At 40.9% G+C, this 16,538-nt stretch overlaps 1 protein-coding gene across 4 annotated transcripts in view; it reads left to right on the top strand.

Moving 5' to 3' along the window:
* Nucleotides 1-16,538, top strand: part of SDK1 (sidekick cell adhesion molecule 1) — an 857,904-nt gene that overhangs the window by 481,087 nt on the left and 360,279 nt on the right. For all 4 annotated transcript variants that reach the window (XM_070231391.1, XM_070231392.1, XM_070231390.1 and 1 more), the window contains exon 5: nucleotides 8,048-8,181. In XM_070231391.1, the coding sequence (XP_070087492.1) occupies nucleotides 8,048-8,181 (134 nt within the window). The remainder of the gene's footprint in view (nucleotides 1-8,047; nucleotides 8,182-16,538) is intronic.

Genomic DNA, 16,538 nt, shown 5'->3' on the forward strand with positions numbered 1-16,538 from the left:
TATATTTCTTCTGGGCAAAAATCCTTGATGAAATAAATCCTTTACTAGTTACATCAAGTTATCCTGTAATTTCTGCCTTTCTTTTCCATCCTTCCTATTGTGCAGCGTCTTTCCTAGAGGAAGAGGATCGATTCTATTTATGACACGTCAGCACATGCTGAAAAGAGGCCAGGGATTTTCCAGCATTAAAGTCTTGTAAAGTGGGTCTTGCTGTTTGTGTGTTAGCTGGGTGGAAGCATCTGAAAATGTTTCTCCTAGGCCTCTTTGCTAAATCGTTACACTTTTGCTCCTGAGTGGCGGGCTTTCCGTAGTAGTGGCATCAGATCATTTTATGGCTTTAATCTGATAATTCAGTGACCCGGCAGTGTTTGTTTGTGTGGAAGTCTGTCAACTAAAACTCTAGAAAGTATTTGAGATTGAGACCCCAAAAGAGGAGTGGGCTACATTTGTTCTTTTGTTACTTGCTGTTCCTACGCCCCACACCTGAGGAAGCAGGTTCAGATTCAGGAAACACTGAATGAATGACTTAGGTGTCAGCCTCGTTCACATCACTACCTGATTTGCCCTTCATAAAGGTCCTTTTGATGTAAGTACTGTCATTTCTAGTCACAGATGAAAAAAACAAGGAAGGAGCCTGAGGGAGCAGAATCAGGGTCAGGTCTCATTGCAGGTCCGTTGCTCCAGCCAAGGCGCACCTGTCTGAGCATCTGAAGGGCCTCTCTGTCTTCATACGGAACATAGTAATAACTTCACCCTGGGTTTGTCTATGGTGTTAGTTCCTGTCAACTGTCATCATTTGTTCTGGTAGAAAAGGGAGGTGTCTTCTCTGTAGACCACTTTGGGTTTTAACTTAAAGGCAGGCCGTCTTCTCCCTCGGGCTCCCAGGAGCTGGGTTTGGAGATGAAGAAACTCTAAGTTCCACTCTCCTGTCTGCTTTTATTCAGAGACAGACAATGAGCACGCAGGACAAGTGTCCCTCTCTGCTTCTCTTTGTGGTCCACTGAAGTGTCCTCTCTGCCACTGTTAGCTGTGCTGACCGGGACCACACCCAGCGCCTGTGTGCCTACAGAGCAGTCAGGGAAGCCCCAGTCCCGGGCCACAGTTTGGGAGAAAGTGGATGTGCTGCCCTTTTTGGGGAAGTGCTGCCTCATAGGAGTCCTTGGCCAGAGCTTCAGGTGAGAGGCAAGGTATGCAGGTAGCAGGGTCAGCGGAAGAGAGGGTGTTTCCTCCAAGGGGGCCTCCAGGAGCTGTCCTCCCATTGCTGGACATTGCATGTGTTCTGGGTTAGAGAGCCGGGTCTGGCTTTCCCATGTGACATCGCATCCGTGTTTCACTTTTTAAGAAGCTGTTCCGAGGAAGGTAGATGTGGTCAGACCACATCTGCGTGTTTTGTGATGAGGCAGCTGCCTGTTTGGCTTATGTAAAATTCTACAAAATGCATAGACTAGTTTCACACATTTGGGACTTCACACAGCTATCGTTTTTCTTCTTATGCCTTTGGATATCTTCTTCCCTTGGAGTTAGCTCCTTGGGTTCAGTGGCCGTATGTCATGGTTACCTTCCCTGGACAGTGTTATATGCATAGCAGGTGCCCCATGCATATTTATTAAGTGCGTAAATGACTCCTCTCCTCGCCTGGGTTCTGGCACCAAAATGTAGTTGCAGGCTCAGAAAGGAATAGTCGGAACAAATATGTGAATATGAATCCCTGAATGTTTCCTTCTTTTCATTCAATCAGCACATACTTATTGACTGCATACTGTTTGTCAGCCTCTGTGCCTCAATACTAGGGGGCACTTATGTATAAGGCAGAACGTATATATATCTGAATATGTTTAAAACCCAAACGATTTTAAGGGAGTTACCATTTTAGAAATTCCACCCTACCACTGACCTCCATTTGTACCTATAATTAAGAGCTGACAGTTGGTATAGAAAAGAATGAGACTGAAGGTTAATTGATATAAATTTAATTGTATGTTTCCCTATACTTGCCATGTGAAATTAGCTATACCTGCTGCAGGACAGCATCCCGGCCTGGACTAAATGGAAACATTTCCCAAGGCATGGAGCATGACGGTAACTCAGCTGTGGAGGGCTTGGAAGGCCCCTTCCTGTTTCTAGTGTCTTCCCTCTCCGGTCAACTTTGGTCTTTCCCCTCCCACAGAAGGACAATGTATCTATTACTAGACACCATGGCTCTGAAATTTGATGGCTGCCTTTCTCCTCAGAGCCTGCATTACTGTGTACACTAGAGCTGACTCAGAATCCGGTTTGCCCAGTACTTCTTGTCATCTATCTTGAGTATTCCTGTATTCTATTAATGAACACAACTTAGCTCATCATTTCTATTAGTTTGAAATTCTGAGAAATAGGTTTCCCAAATTCTTCTTCACTTGCTTTTAAATAAATGTTCTTCTTTTCTTTTCTTTTTTTTAAATGATGGGAGCAGTGTCAGAGAATTTGGAGGCTATGTTTTGTTTTGTGGTGAAGAAGATTAGTCCTGAGCTATCATCTGTGCCAGTCTTCCTCTATTTAGTATGTGGGATGGCAGCACAGCATGGCTGGTGAGTGGAGTAGGTCTGCGCTGAGGATGTGAAGCAGTGAACCCCGGCCACTGAAGTGGAGTGTGCGGAACTTTAACCACGCGGCCACCAGGCTGGCCCTACAGTGTTCTTCTTGCACCCAGAGCACATGGTGAGCAGCAAGTGTCTACTCTTTGGCTAAGTAAACTTGCCATCCTGGTGCCTTAACATTTCTTGAGTATCCAGACTTGTTGTTGCCAAAATACTTGGAGGCAATTTTGGTTCTCGTAATTATACATGTAAGAGAAGTTCATCAATTTTGAAGTTGTCGGCCTTGAACTTGCTATTAAGCTGTGAGGCTTGAGATACAGATTATTGTCAGAACACTAAGCCTTAGAACCAACCCATTAGAAAGTTGTTTAATTAAAATGGAGACTATTTTAAATGCTTTTTTTTTTAATGTTTAAGGGCTTAAAAATGAATGTTCTGCATTTTTCTGCACTCTGATCTTTTTGAAATGTACTTGAATGTCAGTTTAAACTAATCAGATGCTGTTTTAACATCTGTGATAGTAAAACCACAGACAGATTATACTTTTCTATTTTCTGGGTAAAGTTCTTATTATACTAAACCCTTTACTGAATTTTTGTTGTAATGTATAAATCAGTGTTTATATTACCATCCTGCTTTGTGTAAAAAGTGTCAAAGATCAAAATACTTACGGATAGCCAGAGACACTTGATCTTCTCATGAAAGCCAAAGGGTGGGTTCCCTTGCAAGTTTCGAGGCACATCTTGGAAGTGTTTTTGGGTATCCCCTGCAACTCCTCCGTTTGCGCCTACCACTGCTCTTTAGGGAAAGTTATTAAAGTGTTTCCTATGACTTCTTATGGTTTATAAATACACCAAATCTAAGTTTATAAATATGCCAATTCAGATGTGTATTCCCTCCACTCTGAGTCAGTCCTGGGGACTCAGAGAGCTGCTGACTAGATAGTGAACCTAGTTATTTGGTTTGTTCCCGTGGCACTCTGGGAGAACATGGACCCTTACTTTCCTTCCTGTATTGAGCAACTACAAGGTGCACACTGGGCTGTTTTCACCAAGCTTAAATCTGGTGCTTCTAGAATTTGTATGTCAGTGTCCCATCTCTGAAAGTAGATGTTCTGACGGCATGGAGAATGCATCGTCCCCTCAACATTGGCAAGTGTGGCAGGAAGCTCATCGTCGATATCCGTGCTGGGTGGCCCCCCAGCCCCATACACCAAATGCGTGAGCCCTTGGGTCTAGGGGTTCACCTCCCAGGGGCATTTTCCCCCACAGATGTTTTGATCGATGCTGATGGTCAAAGACCCCAGGCAGCTCCTCTGAGGTCTCCTCCTTTCCTAAATGGAGAAGTCTTATTTTGCCTGCTGCCTCAAGAAAGCGTTGGGAGAATCAAACGAAAAATGGAAAGGACTTAGAAACTGCCCTTTCGAATTGGTCCTCTTTTACTGAGCTGCAGCGTTTCCTTCGTTAGGAATGTCCACTAACAAGAACAACTGATGGACTTCTTTCTTGTGAAAACTGTTCCTGTGCTTGTTCTCTATGAAGCCAGCGTTCTGGTTTCCTGAGCTGTAGTACATTTTACCCATATTGGACAAAGTTCTTTTAATTTTTTTTCTTATTTTCTTTATCATTATCCCATAGAATTAGAAGTTAGAATTATAAGATATCATTTTGAAACATAGAATTAAGATGGGGAAGGCTAAGGAAATAATTCTGTATAAAACCATACATATATTTATTTTAATAAAGTTAAAATAAGGGAAAATCTCTCTGGCTTAGTAGTCTAATTTTCCTATAAAGTCAATGCAAGTTTTAAATTAGTACTTTGGAATTACGTTGTAATAAAGCCATGTAGTTCATATGATGGGCAAAGTATTAAACTTTGCTACTGTAATTACTTAGCATGCCTTTGTGTTCATTTTGAAAACTGTTCTTCTGATAGCAAAAGTGATATTTATTATGGAAAAATATTTTAAAATACAGAAATAAAAAGAAAATTACTTGTAATATTTTGACTTAGAGCTAACCACTGTTAACATTTTATGCATACACATGTAAATAGAACACATATATAGGATTTTTTTTTCTTGAATAGAAATATTTTATTCCCAGGTGCAAATGCAGAAAACAGGTAATATGCATTGTTTGCTAAAGTGAAAACTGTGAACATGGATTATTTTTCTTATGCACAGAGGACACACATTTTTAAACTATTTTTACCCCAAAGAGATGCTATTGCATATGCTGTTTTGAATCTGTATCAGTGACAGAAACCCTAACTTACGCAAGTTTAAACATGAATGAGGTACATTCTCTCATGACGCAGGAAGTCCAGAGAGAGGAAGGAGTGCAGGATGGGTCAGTCAGTTGACCAGGTTATCAGGATCAAGGACCCAGGTGCTTTCTGTTCCTTCTGTCCTGCCACCAACATTATCAGCTTCGTGCTAAGGTTGTTCCCCTCCTGGCCATAAAATTGCCACCATGCACATCTGCAGCAACATGCTTCTTTGTTCACGTCTAGTGGAGGGAGAAAGCCTGTCCCCAGCCTTAGAGTAGAAGTCCTGCCCTTTGGTCTGATGAGACTGACTTAGGTGTGGCTACCCCAGACCAGTGACAATCACCAGCTACATGCCATAGGCTGACAGGCTTCAGCCTGGTTTTGTCTGTTAATCGCTGGCAAGAGGGACTGAATTACTATGATTAGCATAGGCTTGTTTGGGCCAGTTCTCCAAACCACATTGTTACTATAAAATGGTGGAGATGGGGAATCGATGTTGAAAGTCAACCTCCGCCTCAGTAACCTAACATTTTTACTCAGTACTTTATGAAGAAATGTAAGGGTCATATTAAAGGACCGCTTCGCTTCCTCGCTCATCATTACCTGCGGGCTTTGGTCGAATTTGCTCTGATTCTCAAAATTCTGTCTTTCTTCTTGCTTTTGTTTACACACTGCCTTCCCTCAGGGTTGCAGGGGTGGCCACCAGCAGCCCTGAGACCATGTATTTTCTGGCTGGCCTCCAGCAAGAGTGAGACCTCTCCCCAAGCGTGGTCCTTCCCTTTGGTCTGATTGGGCAGCGTGTGGGTCCCATGGCAACTCCTCACTGTCTTGAAGGTGGCTGGGGTACCTTTGTTGGTCTCTAATGATCAAGATGCAAACCTGGTGCTGGGAATGGAGACGACTTCCTCACATCACATGGCTGCCTGGGGAAGGCATGGGCACCAAACAAGATCAGAGTCTCTCAGGAAAGAAGACTCAGAGAATGGATGCTTGGTACCCACTTCACTCTCTCTGAAAATTTGCCCTCCTTCTTAAGCATTATGACAATTTTCAGAATTTGAAAGTAAGATGAATGTTTTTAGGTATTTTAATTTTCATTAAAAACATCAGTTTCTTTTGTAGAAATGCTCTGTTCAGAAAGAGGTGGATAGGAAGAAAGAATAAAGTCTTCTGGGGAACTGCTCTTCATTAATCTAATGTTCTCCAGAGTTTGGGCATTTTTGTGGTGTCATTTTGGCAATAGATAAGTTTTTCCTCATGAGTTTTGACTTAAACTGGTACAGAATAAAAACTAAAAGAAAAAATAAGCTTAAAGATATAGATTATAATAGATGTAAACTTTAATATTTCTATTCTTTATGTACTTTTATATTTTCAATACCCTTGAAACAATGTCATAAACAGTATAGGGAATTAATGGACATTTTTAGAGAATAATTCTGAGAAATAATAGGCATATTTGAAATTACTCTGGCAAAAATCAGATGTTAAAGGAAAAAGTAATGATATATTCAGTTTTTAAATTGTACTATTAAATGTGTGACTTTATGTGTAATAAATATTCATATTTAATTTTAGATGCCAGTGTAACATATACTAAAATAAAATGGAACAATTTCTATTATAGTAAAACTTTTTTGAAATATTTTATGAGTCTAAAAATTGAAAATTTCCTCATAGGGGAATTTTCTTAAATGAAAAATGAGGTAAGTTAGTCATAGAGATCTCAAACTGTAATATATCCTATGGGAACCCGAATAAGCAGTAACTTCTTAAGATAATCTTATAAAATATATAAAAATCAAGAGTTTTTGAAAAAGCTTTCAAAAGGTAGCAGGAAGAAAAGATTATTATGCTAAAATTTCTCACAAGAGGTTGCTTACTCTGCATGTTTTTTATGTTACTAGAATGGGGATCTTAGTTTACCTGAATCTGGAAAAGCTATGACTGTCTAAGATTAAAATGTGAACATATAGAATTATTTACTGTAGCATAACAGTTGTGGGAGGTGACACAGTTCACTCCAGGGTCCCAGGATGTTTCTAGTGTTTGGGAAATAAGAGCATAGACTAAACTACATTTTGGTTCTCGGAATGTGTTTTACCCTCAAAGCGCAATTCATCAGCCAAGGTAGTACTCACCTTTGTATTTTTAACAAACTCTACCTCCCCTACCCTTTTAACTAGTAAAAAGAATACAGAATTACGGCATGAGCAAAGGATACGAGGGCACCCATTTTAATTAAAAGTTGCTTGGATCTATGGAATTCATGTCTTTGTTCTTTTCCTTCTTCTTCTTTTAAGTGAGTAATCCGGGGAGAGTCTGTGTATGGTATGGTTGTCAGGCACCAGTCTACATGTGAGAAGACCTAGCCCTCCCTCTGGTATTGTTGCCTTTCTGTGTTACCTTGGGCAAACAGCTTAACCTCTCTGATCCTCAGTTTTCTTATTTCTAAAGAGAGGGCAGGTGGGTCAAATTTTCCGGTAGAACTGGCGTATATGAGAAGGATTCGGTAGTGATCAACCAGTTTGTTTTCACTTCTAGGACGTGGGGAGACGGCATAGGTACAGCACATGCAGTCCTGGAGTTAGTGATTATGGGTGCATTGAGTTGAAGGGCTCAGCTCTATGCCCACTGGCAATGTTTCTTCTACTCATTAGTCAAGAAATAGACATACAGAGGCTGTAAGGAAGCTCCCCGGGAGAGGGAAAAAAATCACTGTAAATTCATTTGCCCCAAGTGGGTCCAAGCTTTGGCGGTCCAGCCCTCTATTTGAAAGGTTTATGACCAACACGTGATCAAATAGCCCTGCCTGAAAGACAGAGGCCAGCTTTCGTAGAATTTCCTCTAACTTGTCTTCTTACGAATTCCCAGAGGAATCGTTGAGTCTTAACGAACTCTGGATGCATATATTCCAAATTGTTGTCCTCCTCACAACCAAGGGTTGGTACGGACGTGGAGTACCTGGAACGCTGACACCCTTCTGGCAAGCGTGTGTCAGTCGGACCTGAGGAGGCTCAGCCACTGCCACATTCCTCAAGGCACCCGTGTATTTGTTTTTGTCCTTCCAGTTCTCTCTCTCTCTTTTTTTTTAAACTCTGGACATTCCTTTATAGTTTCCCTAATAAGTTAATTTGTCTTATAAATAGGAAGTCCCATGGAGTGGCTTTGACGCTGTCCCTTCTTCTCTGACACAGAGCCATCACGCTGGAGAATCAACTGGTGATCCTTGCAGCAGCAGCAAGTGACTCGGGGCCTTACTACGTGCAGGCCGTCAACGAGAGGAACGGGGAGAACAAGACAAGCCCGCTCATTTATTTGAGCGTCGCAAGTGAGTTTTGGAATTCCCAATACTTCTGAAAGCAGTAAAATCTTGGTTTAATTAATAGCCACTGTCTCATGGGGCATTTTGCAATAAATCTCCTCTCTCTAGTATAGTGATCATGGTTTACTATTGATCCACTGCCAATGATGGCTTTCTTTGAAGTGATAGGCAGAAAATGTGAATATAACTGATAACTCTGGATGCAAGATCTTATTTGTTTGGGGGATATAAAAAAACATTTTTGCTTTTGTACACTGTTGATGTTTATTGTTTTTAACAACAACAAAAAATTTTCTGGCTTATAAGGAATTGGATCCATGAACCTTATTTGAGACAAAATTAGGCGTAGGTTATGTTCTTCTAATTTAATAATAAAATCCTTTAGAAAATAGATAGACTAAATTGTGTTAAAATTAGCAGTATTTCTTAAGCGTAATCAGCTGATCATTTCTTTCTACCTGATTTAACTAAAAGCCTGAATCATGAAGAAAATACACACAAATCACAGATGTATGTTCAGTTTATTTAAGGACATTTGCGTTCGAGGAAACTTCCTTTAAATGTTCGGCGTCTGCAAGAAGGTTCTGAAATTCTACTAGCAAAAGTTGATTGCAGGAGAAGGGGAAAATGACCAGAAGCAAGAACTCTGAACTAAAGGATAAAAGAGATTAAGATGTGCATCTCAGAGGGCATGCCACCAAATGTTTGCAGCATGAGGCTTCATGGTATAAAATGCAGTGATTATGCTGTTGAGAACGTACAGTTGGGAAATGGTGGTGGCAGATTTCAAAACGTTATGATCACGTCATACAAGAGTGAATTAAATGGATTTGTCTGTATAATAGTAGATTTCGTCTTTTTAAAAAACACCTTGAAGGAATAGAATGGCTTTCTCCTTCATGTGGTTTGAAAAGTTTTGTGTCATACGTGGAATAGGATTATAATGTTTGCTTCCCATGGTCCTCGAGGGATCTAATGCTTTAGGCCCCAGTAGAATTTACTGGGTGAGTGTTTGCAGTGAACACTGGGGGCAGGAGACTGGGAGTTCCCTGAGTGTGTTTTCAGGTGCCCATCACATTCCTGGCAAGTGTTCCCAAGTGGCCATCAGGCTGCCATCAGCCCCTTAACCTAGGAATTGAGTCCTGACTCCCAGACCATAGGCTGGGTACAGATTTGGTGACCAGCATGACCCTTTCAATGCTTTGAAGTTAGGTCCATTGATCAGGTGTGGGGTTCACACAACCCGGTGCATGATGTGCTGCTATTTACAGGAGCCTCTGAATCAAGAATCATGGTAGAAATAAATGTGATGTATCAACAACTTTTTCAATATTGAGAACAAAGGATAGAAATTACATTATCAGGCAGGTTGTGATTACTTTAATGATTTCCAAGTTTTACAGTTAGAGCCATTTATTCTGTTTAGCAAATCTGATTTAGCACTCAATTGTAATACACACACCAGGATAATGATAGGTCAAATTGGTGGAATTCTGAGTCAGACGCAAGGAAATTGGCCTTAGTCTGTTAGAAGAGGGAGAAAAAATTTCCCAAATATTCTGGTTAACATGATGCTAACATCACGAAGTTATGAAACGGTCTGCACCTAGTAGTTTCCTACATGGCTACTTTATAAAGGCCAGGAGAAGATAAAACTAATACGGTGAACTTGGAAGTTGCCATACTCATGCAGTGCCAGGGCATCAGATAATTGGAATATGTACTTTTTCCCCCCAATAATTTCAGTTTCTACTCCAACCAAGAAATATATTGGCAGCAGCTCATAAATATGATAATTAACTACCTTGCATTTCTTTCCCTTGTATATTTTTATCTTTTCGTTGGCACCAGGTGAAATGTGTAGAAGGTGAGATAGAAGGAGGCTGATGATATGGATGGACTGATTTTAAATCTTATGAGAAAACCTCATTCTGTTCCCTTATATATTCTTTGCTTTTTATTGGGACCAGGTAAAGCGCAAGCAGTAAGGAGGTGGAAAAAGCAGCCTTATTTTAATTCGTAGGAGAACCTTGCTGTTGACTGTAGATTTAGCTAAAAGTTAAATGGCACCCAATTATGCATTTTCTCACTAAAAGTTCTATTTTGAAAACCTCTAAAGATTAGAAGTCTTGATAAATCTGCAGAAAACCCCAGAATTGTATGTTTCAGTTTTGCTCCTTTTTGGACTGCAGCTGGAGCAGCAGAAGCTGCAGGTCGGGACCTCACTGCCAGCATCTTGGGAGGCCGTGACGTTCTAGAGGGCACGTCACCTCTTTCACTTTCTCATGGCATTAGATATTTTCAAGACCTGTTCATGCTGGTAGTAAGATATAGTGTGCTCTGCAGACTTGACCTCTTTGTTTTCTGATGTAGGCTTTGTGAAAACTCCAAACAAAATAAAATTTTAAAAACTTGCCAGCCAGCATTTCTAAAGAATCGAAAGATATTATGGCCAATTATCATTTAACAAAGATAAATTTTTCCTTAGCGTTGGGAGAATAAAGTAGGGAATGTTTGTGTAGTGAATATGATGGAGGCGGTAGGGTACTGGAAGTTAAATTCCTGGTGGATTGCGCTGCCGTCAACGTGAACTTGGAGCGTGCCGTGCGGCTCCACCTCTTGTTTCCCATCATAATCATAAACCACTCCGTCTGCTGGGACAGCCTAGTGTCGAAGTGGAGTAACACCCAGGGGACAGCCTTGTCTCAACACGTCTAAATGACTGACCCTCTAGCACCTGGCTGACAGGAAGAAACAATGTATTTTCCCAAACAACTGTATACTTGAGAGTTCAAAACCTCACCCCCTTTTCACTTGCTAAATATTATGGCTACACTTGAAGCTTACGGGAAGCAAAAGATAAAGAAGGTTTAGATAAAAATAAATAATTTTTTTTAAAAGTGTGACAATTAGAAGTGAAACGCAGTCCCACAATGATACCACCTGCTGTTTGGGTGTGTTGAGGAGATGTCATTATTATCTCCCAACATTTCTCTCCCTTTCGTATGGTTAAGAAGATAGGTTACAGTGTGTTCTGCCCAGATACCTCCTGTCAGGAAGGAGAGGCCATTTCCGCACTCTCCCTTCTCCCGTCCCCAGTGAAAGCTGGCCGCCGCCTCAGGGCTGGCTTCACTTTGAAGTTGTAATGTGACATGAAGCCAGCAGATGTTAAGGACATGGGTGGGACTGTCGAAGCATCCTGCATGAATTTTTCATAGCTGGCCCCCGCAGCTCAGGTGCACAGCAGAAAAAGAATGGGCCAAACTCGCCCGAGAGTAGACATTTCTATTCTGAGGTCAAACCCAGGCAGGCTTTATAAACCTGTCAACCTGTTTTTGATTTGTGCTTTGAAGATTTTACATTGAGTTAACTTTTGTAGATCAGATATTCCAAACTGAATTAATATGTGAATAGGAGTTTCTTCTTAAAAAAGAAGGACAGAGGATGGAGCTGAGGAGAATTCTGTACAGTGATTAATCGATCATTGTTGAAATGCCGTTGTCTGTCCCTCAGACACATCATCAGTTCTGACCCAGCGTTCAGAATGTCCAGTGTAATGAGATTCTCTCCCAGGGATGAAGCTTAGATTAAAACAGAAATGACTGCCTCTCTCCTCTCTGTTTTTTTCGCCTCTTTCATTTTAATGTCTCCTCTTCAAACAACATTCACAGATAGGATATCATTTCCACTGATCCTCCTTCAGGCTGACAAACCCTTGCTTTTAATTCTGAAGACCACTTAACATTCTTTTGTCCTCTATAATGCTAATTTAACTGCAGACCTCATATATGTTCAGCAGATGAAAGTGGATTCCTGACAATAATGTCCACGAGCAGCCCTCCTAGAGGACTGCCCTGTAAAACATGGCTTTTGTTGCCCGGATAAAATTCTATCTTATTTTTTTTGTGTGTGCCTTTAGCATTTGCGGGGGGTGGGGGCGTGGGCAGGCATAGCCTTTCAAATGTACTCTGACACGGGTTGGATTCCCAAAGCAATAGGAATGGTGTGAAATATTACTAAAACCAATCTGGAGACAGTGTCCACCTCACAAATGACCAATTTAGAATCCAACTATAGCTTTACAGGATTCACAGGATTTTACTGCCAGAATTTTCAGAAACTTAAATAGGAAGGGCAGTTTACTACAGAGGAGTGAGCTTAATCATTTAGCGTGTTCTGAACCTGCTAAGGGGGCGTATGTCATGAAGCTTAGGATCTGCTTCAGCCCCAGCATCCTGGAGCTGGTTATGGGCAGAACTAAGTCCAGGCTGTGGTCTCTAAAGTGTTTTTGTAGGCATTCCATCAGTAAATAAGCCCTCAGCATTTGCCCCTGATATATGCAGGCTTAGTTATTGATAAATTGTGAGCATATAACTATCATGCAAAAAGAGATAAAGATGAAACCATATCTTAAGTATCTTGCCAATCATGAAAATTTTGTTCTGTCTTTAGATCGTGTCTCACCGCGCAGTATACACTTTGTGAATGGAAATCTGTTTGACTAGGTCTTCCTGAAAATGTTTAGGTTTTTGGACCAATTCTTACGATATCTGTTTACAGAGGATTGTTTATCCTGGTGATGTGGCTGATGAGGAACACATCCCGAGGACACAGTGTCAGGGCTGCCCTTTTGCCATCCTTTGTCTCTACTCACCTCATGAGTAGCTCAGACCTGTGCTTTCTTCCCAGAAATGCTTTCGTATCCACTTATCTACTCTGTGAGTTAGTTTAGTTAAAACTAAATACACAAGCACACTCATCTGGGCAAAGGTGAAACCACATCCTGTTAGAAGGTTCTGGAAGCAAACACATACATGAAGGCATCCTGTCCTCCTCTTTGAAAATGAAAATTCTGAGATCTCCACTTGAGATAACATGCATGTGGTGTATGTTGCGGGGGCCATCCCACTGATAGACCCAATCTGCATAATAAATAGCATTAAAGATTGGTTTTCTTCTTATGGTTTCAGTTTAAAAACATAAATAAAAATTCCACTTGTAATATTTTGTGTCTGAATCCCAGATCTATGTATATATGGATTGGTGAATGAGGTTTAGAATAAGAGTACAACCAGTCTTAAGTAAAAAAAAGAAAAAAAGACCAAAAATGGTTAAAGAAATAATGAGGCCATAATTCTCTCCCCACTCCCAAGACAAAACTGGGTTATTTCTCTTACCTACTCCTGCTCTCTCCCATCTCTTCTCGCCCCAAACTATCTTTCTTTTCCTATTTGTGATTTATTTCAGGTTACTTTCACCCTTAGGAATCTTAGGGAATCTTAGGGAATCTGGGTCAAACCATGAATTGTAATTTGCCCTCAACTTTTGAACAAATTTGAGATCGCCCAATCTCCCCAATTTCCCAAAGCAGCAACCTTCAAATTGGGCTGTGGGTACCTCTCAGGGTACACACAGATTTCCAAGGCGGTGAGCAGGCAGATAGAATTCTTGGGGAGTCTATTTCCAGGTGCTTTCATATGCTCTTTCTAAAATCGGATCTGCCCGAGGGTGCCTGAGTTTCAGGGGGCTCTTCCCATGATTGCCCCCTCTCTCACTGGGCACAGGTGCCACTCATCCTGAATCTTTAATACAGGCATTATCTGAGGGTATAAATGCCCAGTTGCCAAACAGAGAATTCTGAACATCGGTATCAGATCTGAGAAAGCAAAGTACTCTAATACCTGGGAAATAAATCATTTTATAAATTAGATGTTTTCAGTTCGTTGCTGTCTGCAAAATGAGGCAGGACCCAAATGCATTGTTAGCCAACATTTTATTACAAATAAGTTTTGAGGTTTGCTAACTGTGATAGAGTCCATTTGCTCTTAAGACCGGAAGACCTTCCAGCCCCTTTGCAGTTTGGGAGGCCATGTGACAGTCTCATCAATGAAATGTGAGTGGAATGAAGTGTGTCACTTCCAGGCCAGGCGTTTAAGGACCAGCAAGTCACATTCATGCCCTCCCTTCCCCTGTGGGGCCAGCTGTGGCCAGGCCACAAATGGAGATGGTGGAGCCTCAAGCTGGAAGCTGCCCAGATACTTGGATTAGCCCCCGGAAAGAGCAGCCCAGAGAATCTCCCCAGCAGAATGGGACTTTCTCTGAGCCGGAAATAAACGTTTGTATGCTCAGCACTGAGATTTCAAGATTTACTTATTATTGGAACAAAAAGTAGTCTATCCTAACTAACAAGTTACTATGTGCCTTTTGGTATAACTCAGAAGGAGTTTAAAGAATTGAGAGATATTCCTATAACAAAATTCCTTCCATTCTCATCTATGGAATGAATGAAATTTTACAGCAGTTATGTCTGCAAAAAAGAAAAGTAGGATGAGAATTAGGGTAAACCTCTATCCATTTCATGGAGAGATGCATTTGCAGTGATTTTTTTCTTTTACATATAATATTCATCCAAGTTTGTTGTACATTTATTTGTTTTGATTGAGTACAAATAATAATTGTAACAATGACTCAATCCAAAAGAATTTTTTTTTTTAATCCCAGAGCCATATTGTTGCTTGGAAAATTTAAGTTTATATACATATTTTATCAGAGGCTGTGATAGGGTGATCAATAAAATACTTTGAATCATTAAATATAATAAATTAGGATAAAATTCTGCAGGAGTGTAGAATGGAAATACCAGTTCAGGAAGAAAAAAAGAAATGTAAAATTTCTGATTATTAAACACTAGAGGTAGTTCATTTTGTTTTTAATGAGTGATGATGTGTAGTAAGTCCTTGGACTTACTCTATCAAATATTTAGATTCCTTTGGATACATTTTAAAAAGGGCTGCAGTAGTTTTATTTTATTAAAATACACTAGCATATTAAAATATTAAAATACACTGGAAATTATATTCTGTGCAGTCCTTCAAATCTACGTTGAAAAGCTTTGGATGTCAACTTAAACTGTAGAAATGATGGATAGTTTTACAAAAATTTTTTAGGTGACTTAGGAAGAAAACGATATGCAGATTTGGAGATAATTTATCGATAAGCGTACTGTTAAATGATCTCCCGAGGGCATGGGTAGAAGCAGGGCACTGACAAGCCTTGAGCTTCAGATAGGCAAGCTCGGACATTTTCCTTCTTAAATTCCACAGTAGCTCCGTGAGTTAAGGATCAACCCCATTTCAAAGCCAAGGGCACCGAGGCCCTAAGAAGTTAGGTTATTGACCAGAATCACAAGAATAGAAAAGGCGGAGTTGGAGATTCAAGCCAAGCCCCCCAGTTCCTCCTATAAAAAGGGAACAGCGTGTGTTCTGGAGGCCGGCCGTGCTCTGGGTCCTCACGTGGACCCACGGGCGGGGAAGCTGGGGAGGAGGTGAAGCTTAGGGACAGCAGCCCTCCCGTTGTGCTGGAGACTCTGTGAGGAGCTCTTCCACACTCAACCACAGGGGAGCTTGGTTTTGTTTTAAAAAGGGAGGCCTTCTGTTTTGATGCCAGAACCACTCCCGATAAACGTTCAACCTGCGTAAAACCAGTGTGCTGTCCTTGCCAAGGCAGCTTGGAGGCTAGCACTCTTTTGCAACGAACTAAGGTACCTCTGGGTGGACTGTGAGTGGGACCCCACTCGCCTGAACACAGGTTTGCTTAGAGGTGTAGGGGGAGATGAGGCCTGGGTCATTGCTTACTAACGGAGCCTCATAATGATAAATTACAACTTATAATGGCTAAGTGGTATTGTTATTGTCAATAACGCATTAGACACTGCATAGGATATAAAATAAGACATGGTCTGTCCTGGTAACATGCACGGTTATCCCCTCTGCTTCCCAGCTTTTACTGTTGATCTGTTGTGGCAGATTTTGCATGGTGAGTAAGCCACACCCGGGCAGTAAGGGGAGCATGTGGGAGAGCTCACTAACCAAGCAGAACTGACCAGTTGGATTCAGTAAATGAACCACAGTATTCATTTACTTCTCCCAATTATACTGTGATTATTTAGGGCACGAATTATCATTCGGTAGTGATTTGCCTAATTAGATTTTTTTACAAACTCCTCCACAAAGCTCACCTTTAATAATTTCTCCAAACCACCTCTCTCCTGCCCCCTTGTTACATGTACCAGTTCAAATTATTATTTTCAGATATTTAAACATAGGAGTCTTTTACTTGTGGCAGTTTTAGAGCTGGAACCGGACAGTAACCCTAGTAATTTCACCCTTGGTTCTGGGATCTAATTTTTTAACCTTAGCCAACAGCCACATGCCTCAATTCAGTAGACTGAGAACTTAAGATCATTTCATTGTAGGCTCATAATATGTAAACATAACATTTCAAAACTTACATTGAGAGTGACTCCATCATAACTTACTCGTGCAATCAGTATCTTCCTAGCTCTGATCGTGTTGGATGTTGCA

The sequence above is a fragment of the Equus caballus genome, chromosome 13 (genome assembly GCF_041296265.1).
Source record: "Equus caballus isolate H_3958 breed thoroughbred chromosome 13, TB-T2T, whole genome shotgun sequence".
Classification (NCBI taxonomy): domain Eukaryota; kingdom Metazoa; phylum Chordata; class Mammalia; order Perissodactyla; family Equidae; genus Equus; species Equus caballus.